We start from the raw sequence: 22,524 nt of genomic DNA, 5'->3' as shown, positions 1-22,524 counted from the left end.
AACACTCATATTTTCTTGGAATTGCAGGTCTTGATAGCAAGTACTGTCACCACTTCCCTTCCCCTTCCTCTATGACTCTATTTACGATGATTATTTTCACCTAAACAAGCCTTTTTCCTCAACTTGACCAGTAAATTCCACCGCGACAGGTAAGGAACAGTAAAAACAAATTTTCTCTATGGAGGGCTTTTACATTCAATTGATGATGCTGACAGGCATTTTTTGTAACTACATTGGCACACGATTCAACGGCAGCACTGATACGGACACATCAAACTGTAGATAACTGTCCAGCAAATCGGTCCTTGGGAATAATAATGCAATGAACATAGCCAACAGGTTTGTTTTTAATTTATAATGAACAATGGTATCTTTTAAGTGGTCTTTTTTGGACTTCAAGATGTAACAAATGACTATGTTCAACATAAACTAATTTAAGACTTAAAGTTCAAAGGCACACATTTCCATAATGAGAACGTACGTCTCAACATTTTTCACACACATCTCCTGTACAATTATTACCAATTGTACAATTCTGTTCTGGTTACTGGCTGACCTGAAACACACACGATTAATTACTATCACATCATACCACAAAGTCACTGCAAATTAGCTACTTCTGCTTGTAATGAATGAGAATAAAATATGTTTTGAAATACCGTTTATTTCATTGAAGAAGCATGGAAGTTCTGGAACATAAAAGTAGTAGAAGCAATTATAATGAATTCTCTGGAAAAATGAATCATAGTTTGCTTTGATTCCATACTTGAAAGGTTTGAAAGATGAAAATTATCTCTAAAATGGGATGTAGCTAAAGTCTGTTGTGTACCATTTAGCAGCTATGTCAGGTTAATTTTAAATACTGTTGTGATAAAAGTTTTTAGATCCATAACTACACCATGTTAACTTACAGAAGTCATCTCCTTTTATATTTTATATGAACTGGTTTTTAATGTAGATTTAGAATGAATAACAATAAATGATCAGAATAATTTCAGTAAGTTCTCTGTTAGATTCTTTTCACTTTCCTCGGGGCCTTCTCTTGGCCATGGACCATTGCACAAATCATGGAGGTAACAGATGAATTCTGTCCACCACATAGCTCGGTGTCCTATGACCTCAAACAGCAGGACCCAGCAGCATGTCCAATCCTATCTACAGAATATTTCCTTACCCAATCTTTCTAGTGTCACAGAACAAATTGCTATGTTCAGAAAATGGAAATGGATGTGGGAGGCACTCATTGGCACCACTTCCAATAAGCAAATATTGAGGAAGAACTGACATAAAAGATCCCACTAAGGGACTACAGCATCCAAGCATATTGATCTGATTTACAAACCTTTTCTAATTTGAAACAAATGTTGTGGGTGTGAATCTGTGGAAAAGCTTGTATTACTTACTCTTATGTTGAATTGTGCATACCATCAGAGCCACTGGATTTACTTAAGGCTTTTCTTTTCATATAATACATTGAAAACAAATGTTTTTATATAGGAGCCAATTATCCCAGTACAATTAAAATAGAATTTATATTCCGATTTTGAACAGATAATGTCCATGTGATGGCAAACAATGAACACTGTTGAAACAAAAGCCAGCCTTTCATTCTGAATGCTTGCAAAAACTGTTCCACTGTTAAAAAAGCAAAAAATGTTTCAGAAAGGCAGGATCTTTGATACTGTTAAAGTTTTATTCCTTGCATAATAAATAACCCACTTAGATTTCATCAAATGCATTTAAAATGAGGTATTAGTATTAGTGAAGTCAAAACCCAGAATTCACAACAGATCCAATTGAGTAACTCCAAGGCTGCAATGCTCCATAATTACAGTTAATGTCTCAATGTACGTTTGTACAAATCAACTTGTGAAAACCTTTTTATTACCATATTTTACAGATTTTTTCCACCAAAGATATACCTCAGTGATATGCTGTTTGCATTCTTAAGTCACTAACCATGGTGACTTTTACCAAGACCCCTGGCCCTCATAAAGCCAATCAAAAGATGCAAAATGAAGTCATTGACATAGACAAACAAACAATGCATCTCCCTACATTAGTCACTAAAACACAAAAACACACGATGTGCATTTCTATGTCCTTGTTTGACGTGCATACAAGTTAAATTGCATTTAATTCTTATGTTCATATTATCACCAATAAGTCTGATGAATAAACATTTTGTCACTGTTGAAATATTATAGGATGACGGGGGAAAAAATTACAACTAGTTAAATAGTATTCACTCTGACATGATTTACAAGATATCAAAGTTGTGTTTCTGAGAGTACAAAACTTGATTCTCAAGTCTTACGGATAGAGCTGTTCTGATTCTGCTGCTAATTCATCACCTACATTGTCTATATCAATTTTGTTAAAACCATACTTTTTAAAAATGGTTTGATGTTCATGCTTTATTATCTCCTCTTTATCCTGTCTGTTATCTTCTTCCAGATGGATAAGAGTAACGGTTACAGCTCCATTCACGAAAAAGCTGATAATGTAATTTCGGGCTGGATAAGAGAAAATAGCCAGCCAGCCGAGGCATACACACCACAGAAGGGCTATGTAAACTTGTAGAGGAAATCCTAATCAAATTTTGGTTGGCAAAGTGCATACCTGACAGTCCACACAATACCAAAACCAATTCAATTTTACTGGTTGTTATTCAAAAAGAATGGGCAACCGCGTCAGCCCATTGTGCTTTAATAGCCCTACTCCAACTGTTAGGGCCTTTTGTCGCCTGCCTAAATTAAGCCTTCTGTGCGGTCACAAGTCCTTTAAGCATGGCTAGGGTGAATGTGCAGAGTGCCAGCAGTGCATTCAGTACTAAAAAAAGGGGGAGTGTTCATCTTGTGTACACAACCGAATTAAGTTCTTTTACTGCACATATGTCACAGTCAGATGAACCAAGTCTGAGCCTAACAATTTGCTTTTCAATAACTTTTTTAGGGGGGGCAAATTAATTGTTGCTTTACACTTCACTTTAAAACTTATGTCCCTATTGAAGTAAACTTTTGTTAGGAGGAGATTAGATTCATTAAATAAAGAAGTGTGTGTAAGTGATGTTTGGGGGAGTGGGGGGTTAACTCCGCCACACTGTAATTTTAGTTTGTCTTCATTATTGAACCCTGAGACTTTTTCAGCAGATCCAGTTGTAGTAACTGACACCCCAGCCCCCACTGCTTTGTTTCAATCAAAATAGGCTCTTTCAGTTACAGCAGGGAGAGCTGTCTCGGCAAATGAACTGCTCTTTCTCACCAGATGTGTAACCGTGTTTCGTCTTTCACCAGCGACAAGCTGGAGCCAGCTTCTTCCGTTAGCTGGGCCCATTCTACATGTCTTACAACAACACAAATGTAAAGCCCTTCCTTTGCACATATGTTCAACTCATTTCCCAGTGAATTTACTATTTGAGAAACACAACATAATCCCTAGCAAACCAACCAGCTGTTCCACATTATTGCATTTAACATTAGGAATAAAAAGATAACAATTGATTTTAGTTTACTTCTACACTAAAATGCTATCAAACCTCATTAAATAAACTTTATAATATCAAACTCCCTTATTTAGATAACCCCTTTTCTCCTTTGGCCTAGCTGAATTTACTAATGGGGTTCAAACCACAATAACACAAATTAGTAATATGTAGGATTCCTTTGTTACTATTCATAGATATTATCAACAAATTTGATTCTATGTAAATTCCAATAAAATGCAGATAGGGGTACATAAAGTATACCAAATGAGTTCATGTTTCAAAGATACACATCGCACAGAGCGTAAAGAAAGTAGTCAAAAACAATAACAGTAAGAGTTCTGTGTTCAAACCCACACCCATTATTTGTTAATTGGTAGATCAGTCCAAATAAGTTTTTTTTTAAATTTTCTCTTCAGTGTAATCTGTGGTTCCCTTGCCAAGTACAGGTTAAGCTCCCTGAGATTTCACTTCCTGTAGTCCTGTCAGTCATGTTCTGGCTTCTGCTGTGGAAACCTTCTCTGAAACTAAGAATTTCCATCTGCAATTCATGATCCCACTTCCTCAGCCACATACGGCCCTCCCCCGCACCACCCCTTCTCCACCCACGCCACCACCATCAGTTCTTGATTTCTTGTAAATGATTAAAATATTGAGAAAATAAATGATGTTGAACATGACATCATTTTTCTGCCTAAAATGCAAGCATTTTGAGTCAGGTTCAGGATTTTATAAAGTTTGTTATTAAAACTATCTTCAAGCAGCTCCATTTCCACTTTCTCTTAAGGTTATGGAAAGAAATCATGTTCATTTGCTGATAAAAATCACCCATTTCTATAACACTGGAATAACAAGTGTTCTGATTTTGGTGGACTTTTCCATAAACTAACACAATTTATCAAAGACTTCCAAACAAAATTACCGGCCGTGGCACTATCTCTTCTTTTCACCTGATAAGGCTGCAACAGAAGCACTGAATGTTCTTTATCAGGTTCCTTGTTTTGTATAGTTTTGACAGCTTGGCTTGTCTCCCCTTCCCTTATTTTTGCTTTCATTCTCTCACATAGGTTCCTCGCACTATCTCTTTGTATATAACCATCCTAAGTTTCCCCCCTAATTTTACTCTGTTGTATTCTCTCTCGTCTTCCTCCCAGTCTCCACCCCTCAATGTCGCTGTCTCCTCTCCCAGCTCCACTCCACCCCAACACAGCTGCTTGTACATGGTCTCTGTTTCTTGACATTCCACTATAGGCTTTGGTCTCTGAGATATATTTCGTGTTGAAGACTGAATGAGCACAGCACTTCTCAGAATTGTTTTGTTTTTCCCTCTGTAGCAGAAGAGATGTGAGATGGTCATAAATAATGCAGAAACATTCACACCTGTGTACTTGTATGGAGACTGCATTGGTAGTTTCTCCTGACCTGAAATGTATTTTCTACTGCTACGCTCATTAATCAGAAATATACTGTATCCTTGAAATCTGTGCAGAAACACCATTGGAAGGAGAGGAAACAAGTGTTTACAAGAAGACTTGCAGTTTATTTGGTAGAGGTGCAGCTTGGAAAATGAAATTAAAGCAAAGGCAAAAGCTGAGAAAATATCTGCCCTGTGTTTTAACATTGACACACTAATGTACACTAGAAAGTGAAGAGGAAAACTTAACACCAAACTGCAATGCTCTAATTACATTATGCAGATGTAATGACAACATGCCATTCAAAGAAGGTTGCTATATAATCTCTAAACATACAGGGGAAACCACCAACAATCACAGCTTTGCATTAATTGTCCAAACACTGTAGCGTACTAAGGGCTAGATAACAAAACAATGTTTAATTTAAAATTATTAAAATTTGAAAATCCTGCTTGTCATTCCCAGGCTCAGCCAAAACATAAATGGCATTCAAGAAGACAATGAATTAAATTTTTGTTTAATGTCCCTTTCCACAGATTCTAATTTACATTGCATTTTTAACAAAACCGTTGACCTTATAAATGCTGGCATTTGTACAGCTTCAACAGTGTAGGGTTTAATCATGCTTTTCCAAAGCCATAAGGGAAAATGTTTTAACTGCTGGTTGGATATGGACTAGGAACAAAAACATTGGTATTGGTCAAATGTTTATTCTCAATGCTTCCGAAAACAGCCTGACAAGAAGATGTAAAGGTCTAGGGAATAACCCATCACTGTTCCTAGGGTCTAGTAATAATCATACATAATCGTTTGGAAATATAGCTAATAAGAAATATAATGAATGCTAAGCAAAATCGGCATTAGGCACAAATTACATGATATTAATAGTTGAACAGGTGCAGAAAGGCGCTTTAAATGAGGTAAATGAATAAAATGTCCCAGAGCACAACTGTGTGCACTGACAAAAAGTCAATCACATGAATTATTCAACAACTGAAGCTGCCAGCAAAGGTCAGCTTTCTTTGACCTTTGTGACAGGAAGTGAAAGGAACCAATGTTGACTAAGAAAACTGAAAATCAGTCTTTGGCTACCACGTTACCATCACTTAAAAACTTAAAATGGGTCTTAAATCATGGGCATTGTTGAATCAAAACATTTGCTCCTAGTACATTTATACTGACATACCTATAAAAGTATTTCTCCCAATAATTGACACATGCAAAATAATTTAAAAAATCATGAATTCTCATTGTTTTAGAACCATTAAAAAAATCATACAGATCCAAAGGCCACATAAAATATTTTAGAAACCAGCAGGCTTGAAATTCAGTAACAGCTGTTAAACCTGACTAAACTTTTCACTAAACTAAAGCCATTCCAATCGCTTCAAGAGAGAGAAAATGGGATAAACAGATGTCTGGCTGCTGTACAGGAAAATAGGACACACTTGGAATGATAAGTCTCCTGAACTGTACAGAAATGCCAACTCTACAGGGGATGCCAGTTACTACTAGTAAAGATGCCAACTTGCTATTTGACTGCACTGGTGCCACTGGGAACATTCTGCTATGTGTGCTATTCGTAATGTATCGTGAACCCATTTAATGTATCCCAGCACAGCTACCACAGCTCTCACTAGAGCGTTGCAGTGCTGTGTTGTGATTGTAATATAATCCTGCCTCCTCTTGTCTTCCTCAACAATCAGTCTTTTCAATTTTCAACAGTTGGACATTGCATCCATCTACACTGAACCCACACAGGGAAGGAAAAGGCAAGAGGATGTACCTTTCCAGGAATTTCCGCAGTTTGCAAAAAAATACACTACACTGGCACAGAAAAATTATTTTAGCACAGATTATGTTCTAATTTAAACAGCATTCACAGTATACTGTAATCTTTTAAGACCATCGGAATATATTGGAGAAATAGAATTTATCTCTTTAGGCTTGTGTGAAATAGACAATGGATGTTCCTAATAAGAAACAGCTGTTTTATTTTTGTTTTCCCAGAAAACATTATTTTACTATGAAAGTGGTGTTTTCATCCTGCCCAACAGTACAACAAGGCATGTATGTTCTTTCTCCCACCCCATCTCATCACCATCCCCACCAACAGCATCACCCCCGCCTCTCCATCCCACTAAAGCCCCACTCCTCTGATTACAGTTAAGTCAAACGATTTTCCTCTAAATAGTTTAGTTGCAGTAAGCTGCTATTTTTTTTCACCTAACGATGGACAATGGCTTTGATTTACGGAACACTGCTTGGACCTGAGCTGGAACAAATGTGTGGTCATAGATCTCAATTCAAGATTGAATTATTGGTTCATATCCTGAGGACAAATATGCCTTATCTGTTCAGAACCTGCTAAATGTGTCCGAGGGCAAAAAGGAACTGGTAGAGCGTGTTCCCTGTGATTCCTTTTAGAACCAACTAGCCAAGTGATGAGATTGCTCACCAGGGGACTCTAAACCTAACAAAACAGGGAAAAAACTCTGCAAATGCAGGTTCTCACTTCAACTTTGTTTTAATATCTTGAAGACTTGGTACCCATGTCTCCATGTTGATCTAAATGCTTATGCTTTAATTTAGCACTTTTCCAATTCACCTCAAGGCTATAGACTTTTCTGCATTTCCTATTAACTACTCACTTCTTAAATTTCTACATAGGAGCTGAGATTTTCATGTCTGGCTAAAGCCTCTTCTGTTTCTTCACAGTACTTGCAACATTAAGTTAATTAGAATTCCTATGTTTACAATTGTTTTCAATACTTCAAGTAAATTTAGAAACACGAAACAGGTTTCTCATTGATAATATATTTTTGGCATTTGCACTAGTTTCATTATAAACTGTATAACATCTATTCTTAAAATGTGGTTTGCTGCTGTCTTGTTAGTCATCTAAACATAACTATTTCATGATAAACTGTATGGTGGTGTTAAATAGGAGAAGTTTACATGGTCATACTGTTGAGGGTTTTGTGTTTTAAAATGATTGGCCTTCAAATGTTTTCAAATGAAACGTTCTAATTATATATGTAAAAATGCCCTGCAAATCCTTCTAAACAGGTTAAAGTAATAGATCATTTAAATTATTTACTTACAGAATAAATTTGAATCCATTGTATTAGAATTACTATTTCACCTTTCTCTATTATTAACCACTTTTTCACATAAATTTTACTACAGGTTATGATGCCATCACTATTGATAACACAATAAATGTGCAATATTAATGTATCTTTAAATTACATCATAATATCAGCTCAATACAGATGCTCAATAGCCACTGTAATGAAATAGCATAATAACCTGAGTCGTAAATGCAAAATCATTTTTATAACTTCTGCCAGACAATAGCAATGAAGAAGGCCGATGATAGTAGAGAATATTAAGAAAATATGCAGTGCATTTATTTTCAATATTCACCTAATAAAGTAAAACATACCATGTATTATAATTGCACTCTTTATGTAGAAATTCTACTTGGAGTCCATTAGGACAGAAACACTAAAGACAAATATAATTGTATTGATTTTTTTAACACCAAGTTCTTCAAACTGTTGAACCTGCCTTCAATTGCCTGAAACAATCCCAGAGTGATGGCAACAACTGGTCTGCCCTATTTGATTACTAATAAGAAAGATGTCCCCTCTGTCAGATAGCTAACATTCTCCACTAAGCAAACAGCTATTCCAGCTAATCAAACATTGGCACTGCTCTCCACTGGTGCTGCATATTTTGTCAGGCTTAACTTAGGGTCTTTCCTGGTTTAATTTTCAGACATTGAAATCAAAGTTCATGATCAGAAGATACGTCAGTAATGAAAGCTGCTGAAACCCTAGCTTTGTTCAAAACCTACTTAAGTGCAAAGTTATCAAACCTATATTTCGCAGTAACTTTCAACATGTGACAGCAGCAATATTATACATATTTAATGTCACAAGCCTTTCAGCAAGGTATGTTTCTTTCTCACAAAGGAGGCCAATACGTAACTATTAAACAAATGGCAACTAAAAGTAACACAAAATACCTGTGAGTTACTAAGAAACAGATTAGAGCACATATCTGCATTTAAAGCCAAAAACTCTCTAGGCATAAAATACTCTTCACAGTGAGCATGGTGGCAGATGAAACTGCTTCCCTTGACAACTCACAAGCAATTACTGAATCCCCACAGAGTGAGCCACCAGGTTTCCAAGTCAACCCACCTGTGCATGGTATCACAAAAGGACAACAAATAGAACAATGCACAGGATGAACTGAAAGTAACACTGAGGGTAATGGGCATCAAAGGATAAAAATTAATACATTCATACCTGTCAATAATCACAGGATCTGAGGGAGTTTCATTTCTGTTGCCGCAACTTTTTTTATCACAACACCGGCTGTAAGTAAAACAAATAATCTTAAGCATATTCTAAGTAAATGATTATCTTCTTCCCAGCTCAACCAACCCAACACCACCCCCCCCCAGCTCTTTTGCCATCTTCAACTTTGATATAATCATGGCCAGTGAACAAGCACCATAATGGGAATGTTAAAAGATTGAAAAACAACATGTTATGGTGTCTGTCTTTACGTTGATCTCAGAAAAGAAAGAGGCAGGAGGCTAGGGAATAGGTTTTCACAGCTTCCACTTTTGTTTACCTCTAATTGTCAAGCTGTTATTTCTGGAGAAAATGCAAGATGCCACCTTCAACCAATATTTCTGTGGGGCATTTTTTAATTGGAACCGTAACAGTCTGTACGCCCCTTTTGTGATTTTTCTTGAAAAAATCCTTTGTTAAATATGTGTTGCATAAGTGTAATTGAAATTAGAATATAGCAAATATAATACATGATTATATCTTTAAAATCATAGTTTGTATAATGGTTACATGTCTAAATTGGCTAAATTAACACCATATGGTAGGCAAAGTATATAAAGCCTTTTAAATCTGACAGCTAAAGTGATTAAAGAAAGTCTACAGTCTTCCACTTACAGCTTAAATCACATCTGTGCTCTCTTCTATGTTAATTGCAATACATGCAGTAGTGGATAATAAAGAAATTTCACTTTATTGGTTGTAATTTATATTTATTACCCAGTATAGGGAAAACTCTGTTTTTGTATATTAGCACTGTTACAGTATGTTTTAAGTGAAATGACATTAAGCAATAAGCATAATAGCTAGGAATAGTATGCCCCTTAGAGTATGATACCTGCTACTGTAGCCTGATATTCTGGTTGCACTTCCTGAATAGCCCTGCTCTAACAAGCAACTATATTTCACATTCAATACATACAAAATCAATGATGCATTTTTATTTCCCTTGCAGTGTGAAACTCTTATGGCAGTTAGAAAAAAAACAGGTGGGAAATTGCTCTTCTGACACAAATCCTGGTGATGTGCATGCTATCTAACAACAGAATGAACAATGCATCACTGCTCTAGAGAAAAGGTTAACTGACAGTATCAAAATCAATTCTCACATATATGAGCTCAATAAGTACAAAGAGTTTCTTTTTTTTATCAATAACAGATTATGGTTTATCTGTGGCTCAACCTAGTAAAGAAGGGAACAGTAAAATGACTGAATGATTAGTGATTCCTATAGAATCACTGGTGTGCATAAACTATGACCTGTTTCCGTTCTCCTCTTAAAAGTGCATTGCAATGGCAGCAGTAACATATTAATCCGATACAGTGAAAAACATGTTAGATTTAACTTCGCCATGTTCAGGGCCCAAGCAATTACCAAGACATCCAACGCCGGCAATAAAACATATCTTACCATTATTGAAACACAACTTTCACGTTTTGTTTAAAAATACAGTGGTTCTTTCCCTTTCAATGGGCGGGGAAACGTTGCTGTATTTGGCATCAAAGAAACATTTTATTTTATTGGACGGCGCGTAAAAAAATTAATAATGTGTTACGTTAAACTTACAATTGTTAGAATGTCTTCGTCGTTAGTGTAAAGTGCTAGTCTGTCTCCCGTGCCCTGCGGATTGAAACTGCACAGCGGAGGATAAATCTGGTGAAACTTTTCACATTGGCAGAGTACCTTAAGCGCCACAAGTAGCTTACCTGCACATAATTTCGTGTGTAAGTAGGACTCTGCACATTTCGGGGTTTTTATCTTGGCCTTCGTATACAATAGGCTGAAATAATTATCCAGAAAAACAATAATCAGCGCTTTCACACTGAAAAGTTGCCTTTAACAAAGATTAAATGTCGCGATACCTGTTAATGCAGCAACATTGGCCATTAAAAAAAAGAACACAATAGTTTTCGGATCATCCTAATCGATTCTTCCCCCTGATGTGCATTAAACCAATGTATGCATATTTAGAAGGAACAGTTACAGCGGAAAAGGCCCCAAAACTGAGATTTCTAACCTTGCGGTCACGTTTAACTCAGTTAGAACCTATCCTTTAGCAAGGTGAGGAGTGCCTGTCATTCCCAGGTATTAATTACATGTCATGTTGAATTTTGATCGTGTTCTTTATGAGAGGGGGGCAAGAATACAACTGGGCGTCAGCTCAACAAAAACGCTAATTGGTAAATACTGCATTTGCTTCGCACCAACTACCCCCCCCCCACCACTCTCGTACATATTTGGGAAGGGGAGAGTGTCGTTATTTATTTTGTGAGGCGGCACAAGAAGTTTTGGACCCAAACAATGTTATGTCTTAGTTTTAGCTCTCTCCCACCTCATTTCCACCAAAAAATAAACTCAGTTTTTTTTTGGTGCGCTTTAGCCTGTGGAGTGAATCTGGTATTTATTTTTCAATTACACACAATGATTTTTTTCTCTAAAAAGACAGTCTGTGAGTACGGTTGAGTAATTATTGAGCATTCGTTCTAACAGCAGCCAGATGGTGGGAGCTCTAGGTGTGTTCGCCTGCTTCTCGCTCGCCTTTCAGCGAATCTTCTCCAGCGAGCAGTGCGCACAAACGCACCACGCTCCTTTACAACTCAGCTGAGCGCATCGGATCCCCAGTTTCAAGCTGTCTGTACCCTTATTATTCATCTAACGAGATTCGCTTTGCTCGCATTGTAACGAGCCGCACCTCCCCAGAACAGATGCTTATTTTCTGATTGTTGTCATTGAAATAAAACATGGCCAAGTTGGGAATGTTATTGTTTCCCCTTTTAATCGCCATTCCTGCGCGCTTTTTTTTGTTTTGTTGTTTCTTTTTAATTTTGCTGCAGAAATCCTAATCAGTAAATTAGTTGATCTGCGCCGTTGACTCTTTGATCAGTTATATTGTTGTTTTCCATCAATCAAGTGAGATTAGCGTTTGTGCAAAGCCTCGTTTGCATCATTAAAATAGTAAGATGCGTGACTCGGTGAGTAGATATCTCTTAAAATAACAGCCTCTTCATACCAAGCTCTTAAGAAACAGGATATACTCCCTCCTAAATTAGGCTACGGTGATTTCGGTAAACGTTTATCTTACAGATAAAATGGCATAAAACCATGTTGTCACCTTTTAGATCACAGAGGAACCGTAAAGGAGGTTTCTGACCTATTGAAATAACTGTGGCAAGTGGGAAATAGCATTGGGGTTCTTATGATCAATGTCAATCCCGTGCCAAACACAGGCCCTTAATTCCAAAACTACACATCTATGGGTCATCTTATGATCCGTGCGGGCAGTGCTTAACACTGTTTCTTTTTTTTTCCCAACTCGCAATATCACTGCGTGATCACAAACTTAATTAGGAAATTTGAATGATAAGGAAGACATCTGATTCCATGAGATGAATGTGTGGCACGTAACGTGTACTACTGCCCAAAAAAAAACGTGCAAAAACTAAACAAGCAAAAATAACGGTTTTCAGCGGACAGAGGAGGGAGCAAAACATTTGCTCAATTTCTTGAATTGTTTTCTTTATTTATTTACAATGCGATAAAATTACAGTGTAATGTAAAACAAAGTGCATTGGCGAGATGGTGAAATATCTGGCGATTTTCAGTTCGAAATATAAACGTGCCGACTCCCGTGGCTAATTACAGTGCAGCACTTTTGATCAACCGTACTTATCATCTTTGAAGTTGCAGAAGACAGGCTAAATAATTTAATAAGCAACTGCCTGTAATTATGTTATTTACAAGGTATGACAGACAGATGATAAAGAAATACAGCTGATCTCAGGGAATGGACCGCTTCGTGACCCCTGGCGCACCCACTCAAAGCTGCAGCTTCTGGGCAGGGGGAAAAAAGTGGAGCTGAATTATGGAGAATGGGCTGAGAGGTGAATTGGAACTGGAGAGGACAGGCTGACTTTTCACCTGAACGCATTTAACTCCGTAGACAAATGGAGACGCCAACTGCCAAATCATGCAGCTCTACAATAACCAAATCACGCCCTTCTTCACAAAGTGCGAATTTGACACTGGGAATTTCGAGGGGGCACATGTACAGCAAAACTTAGCTAAACCCAAACAAATTTGAGTTAATTTCAAGACAAGACAATTAATTTAAAATATTGCAATTTGCAAAACAAAAGTGTTGATTTCCTGGCCAAAACATGTGAAATTGTGCACAACGTTGGTTCTGATACCAAATGAGTAAAGCTACAGTAAACAATTATAATGCAAAATTTAAAGCGTTTTTTTTTTAACCGTCTCACCTGTTTGGTCATTGAATCGATGAGCCTGACGTAGAGATCCTGTTCTGTTCGCACCCCTAGAAACAAAGTACATAGTATCAAATTTAACGGGACTTCAAAAAGGAAACGTTTGTTATCAATGTCTCAAGATCATCCAGATCATTTAAAAACAGAAAGGCGAGTTTACATTCTACATCACTCTGTTAAAGGACACTGTTAATTTGACAATATATTGAAGCTGATGTCCTTGTAATGAATGCAATAAAATGAGCTGATAGGCGATAAAACGCGAATAAAATATCCGTCAGAGAAATATAAACTGTTTCCCATGAAATCCATGAATTCTTGACATTTATTGTAAATTTTATATTTAGTTGAAACGTGCAATTTGCAGGTCTATGAAGCGTGGAGCGCTGCTTTTTAACGGGGCGAGTGTTTGTCCCATGCTTTGTATATTTTCTGTTTGGACAAGTATTCCACTACACTCAAATGGTGATAACTAATGTCACGGATATACTTAGTGCTTTGGTTATGACACTGAAATCTGGAGTTCATGGTTAATAGTGTAAAAACCAAGCCCAGGGCAATTAATTTTTTTTGAACCCAGATTTCTACTTTAAAGATTAGTTTTACTGCCTGCGATTAACTGTTACAATATACTTCCCCACAAGATTACCACACAACAATGCAAAAAGGGCATGAAATTAAAAAAAAGCATTAACATTGAACCCTGGACCCTGCTTCAAGGGATGGGAACAACATCATGTTCACTTTCAAAGCTAAACACACGACAAATCAAAAGTGACAATGAAATTCTGATCTTTTTATTTTCTTTTTGCAGTTAATTGCTAGCCAAGATGAACTTCAGAATTATACAACAATGACTTGTATCCACGCCACATGATTCTTATCCAGACCCTATTAAAATAGAAAAAAGAAAGCCGTTGCACCCCTCTGGTTCAATTCTCTTCAACTTACCATTGCTGTAAAGTAACTGAAGTTTGTAGTGTATTCCATTGTTGGTTTTTTCATTATTTGGCTCCTAAAAGCAAACGTTATAAATGAGTAATTATATAGTTCAATGTATTCCATAGTTTATTTTCCAAGTCTCTTTAAATATATGTGTTTATAATTAACAACTTGCCATGGCATTCTCTGGCTCGTTAAGTATGCGGCGAGTCCTCGTATTATAGCAATAGGAAACATTTTGCTTTTAGGCTTTTGTAATAAAATAATATTTACACACAATGTCATAAACTGCAGCTATTTTCTTAGCAGCCGAGACCTGTTATAACAAGCAGAACTACACGTGGTTTGGGCGCCTCTTGAGTACCGTTAGGCTAGTTAGTTATTGTGCACTTAAAGAGAAAATCATTTCTACAGTGAGTAACTTACTTTATCTTTCTCCACAAAGTCCACATAAGCTGTTCTCTCGATCTCGACGGGCTGCCCCTGCCTGTCGTAAAGGGCCAGGACGAAGTGGAAAAAATTGGATTTTCTTAGGTTTGAGGGCGGCTGCTTTTCAAAATGTGCCCGAGCCAGACCCACGCCGCTGCGGGAAAACAATAACACAGTGTATCGGTGAGAATTAGCTGCACTAGAGACAGAGACCAACTGATGGAAAACATGGGAGATGGGAATCACATTTGGGAGACTAGAGATTTCTTGATTTGTCGCTAGCAGTAATATGATGTAATGAAAGGGAAAGTGAAGGGGAGCAGAGGGAGAGGGGGTAATTGATAGAGTATTGAGGGGATTTGGTGATTTTGGGTCGATATGAGAAACATAAAAAAATCAGATGGAAGGTAGTATTTGATTATACATACCTCTGGGCGGCTGTGTTAGCATCCACTACCCCAGCTGTGTGCATCCATGATCGGACCGGATTCATCCCACTTCCTAGCGGTTCCTCTTTCATGGTCGTCCCACCTCTTGGTATATTTTCCTGAATTCCAAACATTAAAACAATTTTTTCTGCAAAACCAGCTCCTGTACGGGTTTAGAATCTAGGAGATGTCAGATTTTTTTTTTCCCACGGCGAACGGAGGGGGAAATAGATGAGAGATGACTTTGCTCGTTATGATCAGTGAGAGAAAAGCCGAGTTCAGACTTGCTTCCTCTTCAAGCTGTCCTGAATTGGCACGACATAAACAATTTCAGTAGTTCAGCGCTAGTTGGATCGTGATCCGTTGTGGAGAAAAGTACAACTAGCGGGAAATTTGGTTTAAGAGTAAAAAAAAATGTTGTTTGTTGATGTTGTTCTCTCAGTGTGGTGTCATCCTGCTAACAGCATCAAAGGTATTCTGCTTAGGACACTGCTGAATCGACCACTTCTGACAAGGTTCTCCTGCTCCAAAAGACAAATAAACGAAAAATGATTACCATAGAGGTGTTCCTGGACACAGGAGAGGTTGATTAGGGCCTTTAGCGTCTCACAGAATGGATGGAAACATACAAACTCAGCCCTCTTTCCCCGAGGAATGGATCCTTTCCCGGGAGCCAAAACTCTAAACCCCCGGGACGGGCGCTGACAGATTCTGACGTTTAGGGGAGGAGACAGCGGCCATGTATGGAGGTCTTATTAGCATAACCAATCGGAACGCAGCGACGCTTACGATTGACAGTCACAACCTGAGCCGCGGCGTGAGCTGCCCTCTTTTTTTTCTCTCCCTGTGTATTTTTCCCTTCTTTTTTCTTGTACCCAAATTTGACATCCAATAAAATCAAATGCAGACATTATTATTAACATAATGAATCCTTTAGGAAAAAAATATACGGCGAATGTGAATTGTTTGTCTTCAAACAGAAATTAAAGGGACAAAATAGTTACTTTAAACACAAACTGAAGTGGAGAACACTGTCAGATCAATACGAGTAACAAAAACTTGCGGCTGAAGTTTGTATTTAAACTTATAAAATAGCGTATGCCAAATGTTCCCTGGCCCTGGCTACAAATGGTCGCCGGGCAGTGCAAAATATGGCCAGAAAATTAATAAGATGCTGCATTGAAGCTACGTGACAAATTATTTGCAAACCTGAACTTTACGTGTCTCTGTGCGTGTATGTGTGTATGTTTGTGTATGTGTTGGGAAGAGGGGTGTCTTTAATATTTATTTAACCATATGCACTTGTCAAACAAAGTGGCTTCTTTATGTAGTTCTTTATGTGTGTGTATAAAGTGCTCTATTGCCTTATTTTTCCCTGTCCATGTGATCACGTAATCAATTATAGCTAAAAGATCTAGGTATGTTCCGTGAATCAATATCCAAATTATGAGGCACATTTAGCACTAACAGTATCAGGGCTGCATAGCGGCTGTGAATCAGACCGACGATTTGAAGTTAGATGATATGAAGATACGCGATCACCAGGAATTCCTGAAGATCCACATGTATTTCCAACTAGATTTTTGTTGACTAAAACTAGTCTTTCAGAGATATTAGCTTGTGCCCAGAGGAGGGGACCCAGGGGACGGAAGCTGCCCTGTGCTTTTTTTTAACTAAAGGTAGAAGACCGGGCTGGTGGGAGAGAATCAGGGATAGTCACTTACTCAATGATCAGCTCCTTCTCTTCGTTCGTATTAGTACTGCCATCCTTTATTTGACAATTGGCACCGTACGTACGCTAATATTTTAATTAATCGGTGAAAATCGAAGTCCGAATTCTGTTATCAGGGGACACCATAACCACTTGAATTTCAATAGTCCGCTGAGGGTGAGAAAGAGATGTGTTAGAGCAATCTATTTTCTGGTGTTGGGGGTTAATGACTATTGCGACAGATAAGTGAATTATCAAAGCTGTTGCTATTCCGATTTCAAAATCCATTACATTGCTGGCGTCTAATTAAATACGTAAGTATAATAAAATCATATTTTATGGCGATTGAAAGTAATAAGATTAGTCTTCAGAAGCAATCATCACATATTAAGATGCCATATAGATCTACAAAATCCTAAGACTGTATTTTAAAATCAAAATGTGCAGGAAACAATATGTATAATAAATAAAAGAAATTCTGAGCTGTATGAATCAGTGTTTTATCGATCTTGTACATCAGTGTTATTAACAAAATTATTATATTTCAACCGGAAATCAATATAAGTTAGGGCAAAGTATACCTTTCTTCTATTTTAAGTGCAATATTTGAAACCTGTAAAGAGTTTAAGCGTATTTTAATTCTGCGAGTCACTTGTTTATACATATATGCAAAGCTCTGTTATAGTAAACATGCATTAGTAATTAATGAGGGTAGCAACATAAACAAAAAATGTGTAATTTTGGCACTAACTAGTCGAAGTGAACATTTTTTATCAGCCATTTATACAATTTTAAATATATTTAAGGCGTTTTTCCTTTAAATCTGATAAACGCGTTTTGCAGCAAGTCACTTACAGTGTTCTCATACCAGATTACACCCGCCGAGGCGATTTAAATCTGATTACCAAATTATAGGGTTTTAGCCAAATCCTTTTAAAGCTGACTGTAAAACGCAACCTGAAAAGTTCCGCAAAACCGTCACAGAGGCTTCATCCGTGCTGCAGCCAAAGAGTTTTAAAACGTATTGGACAACAAATGCAGCTGCACCACTATTTTTTTTTGAAGATATTAGGCGAAAATTAATGCAAATCTGTGTTCAGAAGCCATCTGGCCAGAATAGGGGAATCAGCTGTTCCTCACAACAGGGTTTGGGCTGAATATATTTCGCTCATTTTCTATTCTCATCTGGTCTGGAAGACGACTGCTCCAGACGATAGCGTGGAAAATACAACCTTTATCACCCATCCCAAATTTACCATTTTGACAAACTGTTTGCAACAACCCAAATTTAATCGAGGGGAAATGTGACGACTCCGTATTGACATAACAATTTACCGCTGCCATTTCTTATAGGGGAAGGGTCGCATAAAAGGGGCTCAAACTTCATTTCTTCAATATAAAGTGACTTTGGCGTTCTAACAAACAACTTTCCCGCGTTTTGAAGGCGTTTTCATTTTTTTTGCAGGTACCCTTTGTTCCCAAGGAAGAGAATGCTAATAACGCACTCCTCGCCCGAATATCACCTTTAAGCATCAACAATTACACACGCGCTTTCCTCTATGCAAGCAAACAGCTCCATCCTAGACGATGCGAGATTGTCGCACGATCTATTCGGTTGAAAAAAAAAGTGAACCTGCGGAACACATTTAAATAATTTACTACAATGGGGTAGGACAATGGGCCAGACAGTTTTATGGCCTGTTTGTTGTCAAATATTGTTTGAAATATCGGTTTAAAAATCATATTGGGAAGTCGAGACAGTTGTGTGGTGAAATACTGAGGATTCAGCTGGATTCTTAGTTTGAGGAGCGAGCTAGCAACCACTGTTGGACAAAGAAAAAGCTAGAAGCTTGCGGGATTGAATCGGATTTGCATGGTCCAGTCAAAGACCTCCCGAAGTAACGATCCTCCTTATTATGTGAAGTGTTCCTTTGTAAATTTACGGTGAGGGTTGAATGATACACAGAATTTGCATATAAATAGCGACATCAAGCGATTCGCGTGCCACACACCAGTGGTCTCCCAGATGTCAAGCCAAAGTCAGTCAGATGGACATTGGCAGTCCCAAGTCCCCCGCGCCAGCTGTCCTCTCCTCGCCGTCATACCAGAGCACATGAAAAATCACAATCGCAACCAAAGACACTGCTTTTCACCAAATCTCTGACTTTGCCTTTTGCTTTAACCCTCAACCCCGTTTGACAAACGCTCTCTCTTTTTTGTATGGACACTCGACTGCCTTTGTTCAGTTTTAATGTACTGTGTTTTAGATATCACCCTCCCCTCCCCCGTCCCTCAAAAAAAGTAGACATCTTCTAAATGATTAGAACTGAGCTAATTGTTGGTGTTTACAAGTCCCCTTTAAGAGAAAAAAAATCCTTACTGACTTAAAACAAAATTCTTAAACCAACTACATAACTGCTCGCGGACGCTCAGGACTATTTAGCGCAAAAATAACGGTAGTTTCCAAATAAAGGTAACAAGATCGTAGTGTGCCTAAAACTTGCGGCGAAGATTACACAAAGGTTACAATGCAAACTCGTATGATACAGCGCGAGGTGAGAACGCTAGAAGATGCGTGGAAAGTCGAGTACTGGGGTCATTTCCGCAGTATGTAGCATACATTCATTGCGTATATCACTGATTCTCTATTGCGTTTCTCGATCCATTTCGGCACTTTTAATTGACCGCAATTTATTTTGCAACTTACGCAAAATAAACAAATAGCTAACGCGCGTCATTTTTTCAAAGAAACGTTACAATACTCATTCGGGGACCCCTAGCGCATCTATAATAAAAGCTACAAATTAACTGATCGATTAAAAATGTTTTGCCCCCTTTTTACAGTTCAGCTTCCACACAGATGTAATGACAGAACTTGAATGAAAATAGCAGAATTCGTAAATGAGTTAACCGCACGACTACATTACCACGCATTATGTGATTTTTATTTTGGTTTTAATCAATTGAATACGGTTAGCTGATGTTGTAAGTATTTTTTCTCCCCAGGAAAATCTATTCCATGAAAGCGCCTTGCAGAAATTTAGCGGAAAGCCTTAATCCCTGTTTTCACATTGCAACCTGTAAGGTGCACATTTGACAAATAGCGCCGCCTCGGGAGGCCCAGAGACTCGGCTTTGGGATCAATCTGGACTCCATCAACAGCTCGCCAACATCGCAATGTGGAAAGGAGTCCGATGATCACACTAAGATTTCCTTACCAACTTTCTCCGAACATCCCTCAGAAACAAGAAACCTTTCCATACGCACCAGATACATCGCATTCCCGTTCTCAGGTGTCTGTCCCTAATTACCTGAAACTTTAGAGCCGTTATTTTTTCCCACCGCGCATTAATTAATATCGACACCGGCAACTTTTTTTTTGCTAATATAAATACATAAATCAATGCATCCCTCGAAATGTTTTTTTCTGAATATGCTGTAGAGTTTCATCATTGGACTCGTTACGGCGTGGGTAGCAATTCGTAAATGGCAATCATTTAGAAACGCGCGAGACCACGATATGTCGACAATATGCAACTTTTCACCACTTTTCGCTTGTGAGGTAAATAACACACAGCCACTGTTTATAAAGTTGACCGTCACAGGAGAAGTGTGGTAGATCTCAAAGCGGGTGACACCGGAGTTACATTTTGAGGGACTCGCAATAAATACCAATTGTGGATTTTGCCTGACAGTAAGTAAAACGTGCAAAGGTTCTCCTTGCAAACCGGGCATCCCCTCACAACTCAGGGAGCTGCCTTTACACACACTTCCGAGCGTACACCTGAATGTTTTTGGCGTATTTTTGAACGTCAAAAGACTTAAAACATTTTATATATCGGCAAACAGTGGTAAATATCCCAAACTTGATTGCGCAGAGTCTTCCCGACAATAGCATTTTGTGGGGGTATCAAACATTGCACATCTGTGGTAAGAATATCAATGAAACGGCCTGTATACATAATAAAAAAAATCATTAAAATCACGCAAGGTTCAATGATAGATCTGCTCAAAGTCTCAACTTTATTTTGTTCTCAATCTCAGGAAGTTCGCTGCATTGTGCGACTTCGAACTTCCCGATCTAAAAAAAAAGCAAAGGTGGAATTTGCCCGGAGAAGGATCGATTACATTATTTTAAATATTGTAATACGCATTAATGAAACACGCTTCGTTTTAATTAATTCTGATATTTTTTGTAAGCGCCGGGACGCTGATGTCATATTTAATATGTTCAATCCAGATGTCAGACCTAGGGTGACAGAGTCAGTGATGGAGTGAGGCTTCGGTTCAATTCATGGAGGAAAATTGTACAACATTGCTGGGGACTGACTTCTGTATCCCAATTACAAAAACACGGATTCAAATATGACTGGTTTGAAATTGCCCAACACGTAATCTATATTTTCAAACTCTACCTTTCAAAATCGGATACCATCGACAATGAACTATACATATTAATAACCGATAGCGGAACTTCCAATCTACTGCTCCTTAGAACGTTGTATTTATTAGAAAGATATTCGAAGATAAAAATCTAAACCCCTCATTTTAACAGACTGCGATTCTAATCGCGTACCTCATGTAGCATTGCCGCTGCATAAGAAATGATTTCCATTAAAATTTGGTATATTTTCATACTAATAGAACTATTGATTGGAAAGCTGTTGCCAATTTACTTTTCGTAATGCCACGCCGCAATTTGCATTTATTCAACAGATCGTAATGAAGAAAGAAAGCTGGGCGGTTTGGCTGCCGAAAGCGTAGCTGGGGGGCAATGCAAGAACATAGATTGCTTCCAGTCAATTAATATGCAGTTTGTCCCAATAAAACAAGGATTGGAAATAAAATAAGACACTGCCGGCTTCTTCACTATTAAGATTAGTCAACGAGATTTCCAAATTTGTTGTTAGGCATGAGATGCTCTTCTAACTGACAGTAATTTGTTAAACTACCAGAGATGCTCTCGCACACTTGAAACTGCCAAAGAGGTATTACCCTTGAACTAGATCTAAATTATTCAGCGGTTTAATTTACTTAAAGAAAATATGGACAAAGTTAAATACAGTATTACATCCTGCGATGTGTTTGCTTGCGAATAATTTGGAAGGACTTAGATACCACGAGTTAGAACAAAGTTTGATTCTAATACATTGGCTTAATAAAATTAATTTGAAAAGAGGGTTAACAATATTTGCTGTAGGAAATTGCACGAAAGGAATATGAATGGCAAACATAATCTGCATTTTAACAGCTAATTCTTGCTTTTGACAGGGGCACGTTTTCCCTATATTTAGAGTTAGCGTTTTAACGCAGATGGCATCAATGAATAACAAGAGATAGGCTAACTTCTTGCAATCAAAGATTATTAGCAACGCTTTTGGACGGCGATCAAAAAAAAATTACAACTCTCGTATTATGGTGACAGTGCGCCACCAAAAGGAACCTTTGCGTATAGCCAGGATAACAACTTGGTACTGTAGTT

General features: G+C 37.8%; 1 protein-coding gene across 5 annotated transcripts in view; it reads right to left on the bottom strand.

The window, feature by feature from the left end:
* Window positions 1-15,994, bottom strand: part of ebf3a (EBF transcription factor 3a) — a 120,640-nt gene extending 104,646 nt beyond the window's left edge. For all 5 annotated transcript variants that reach the window (XM_072239395.1, XM_072239397.1, XM_072239396.1 and 2 more), the window contains exons 1-6: window positions 15,332-15,994; window positions 14,901-15,057; window positions 14,484-14,547; window positions 13,527-13,582; window positions 10,974-11,047; window positions 9,219-9,287 (exon numbers count right to left, since the gene is read on the bottom strand). In XM_072239395.1, coding sequence (XP_072095496.1) covers window positions 9,219-9,287; window positions 10,974-11,047; window positions 13,527-13,582; window positions 14,484-14,547; window positions 14,901-15,057; window positions 15,332-15,465 — 554 coding nt within the window. In that variant the 5' untranslated portion in view covers window positions 15,466-15,994. The remainder of the gene's footprint in view (window positions 1-9,218; window positions 9,288-10,973; window positions 11,048-13,526; window positions 13,583-14,483; window positions 14,548-14,900; window positions 15,058-15,331) is intronic.
* Between the last annotated feature and the right edge of the window lie 6,530 nt (window positions 15,995-22,524).

Source organism: Mobula birostris, chromosome 21 (assembly GCF_030028105.1).
Source record: "Mobula birostris isolate sMobBir1 chromosome 21, sMobBir1.hap1, whole genome shotgun sequence".
NCBI classification, from domain to species: domain Eukaryota; kingdom Metazoa; phylum Chordata; class Chondrichthyes; order Myliobatiformes; family Myliobatidae; genus Mobula; species Mobula birostris.
Note: the sequence above shows the minus strand (reverse complement) of the source record. Positions and strands in the feature narration are given on the sequence as shown.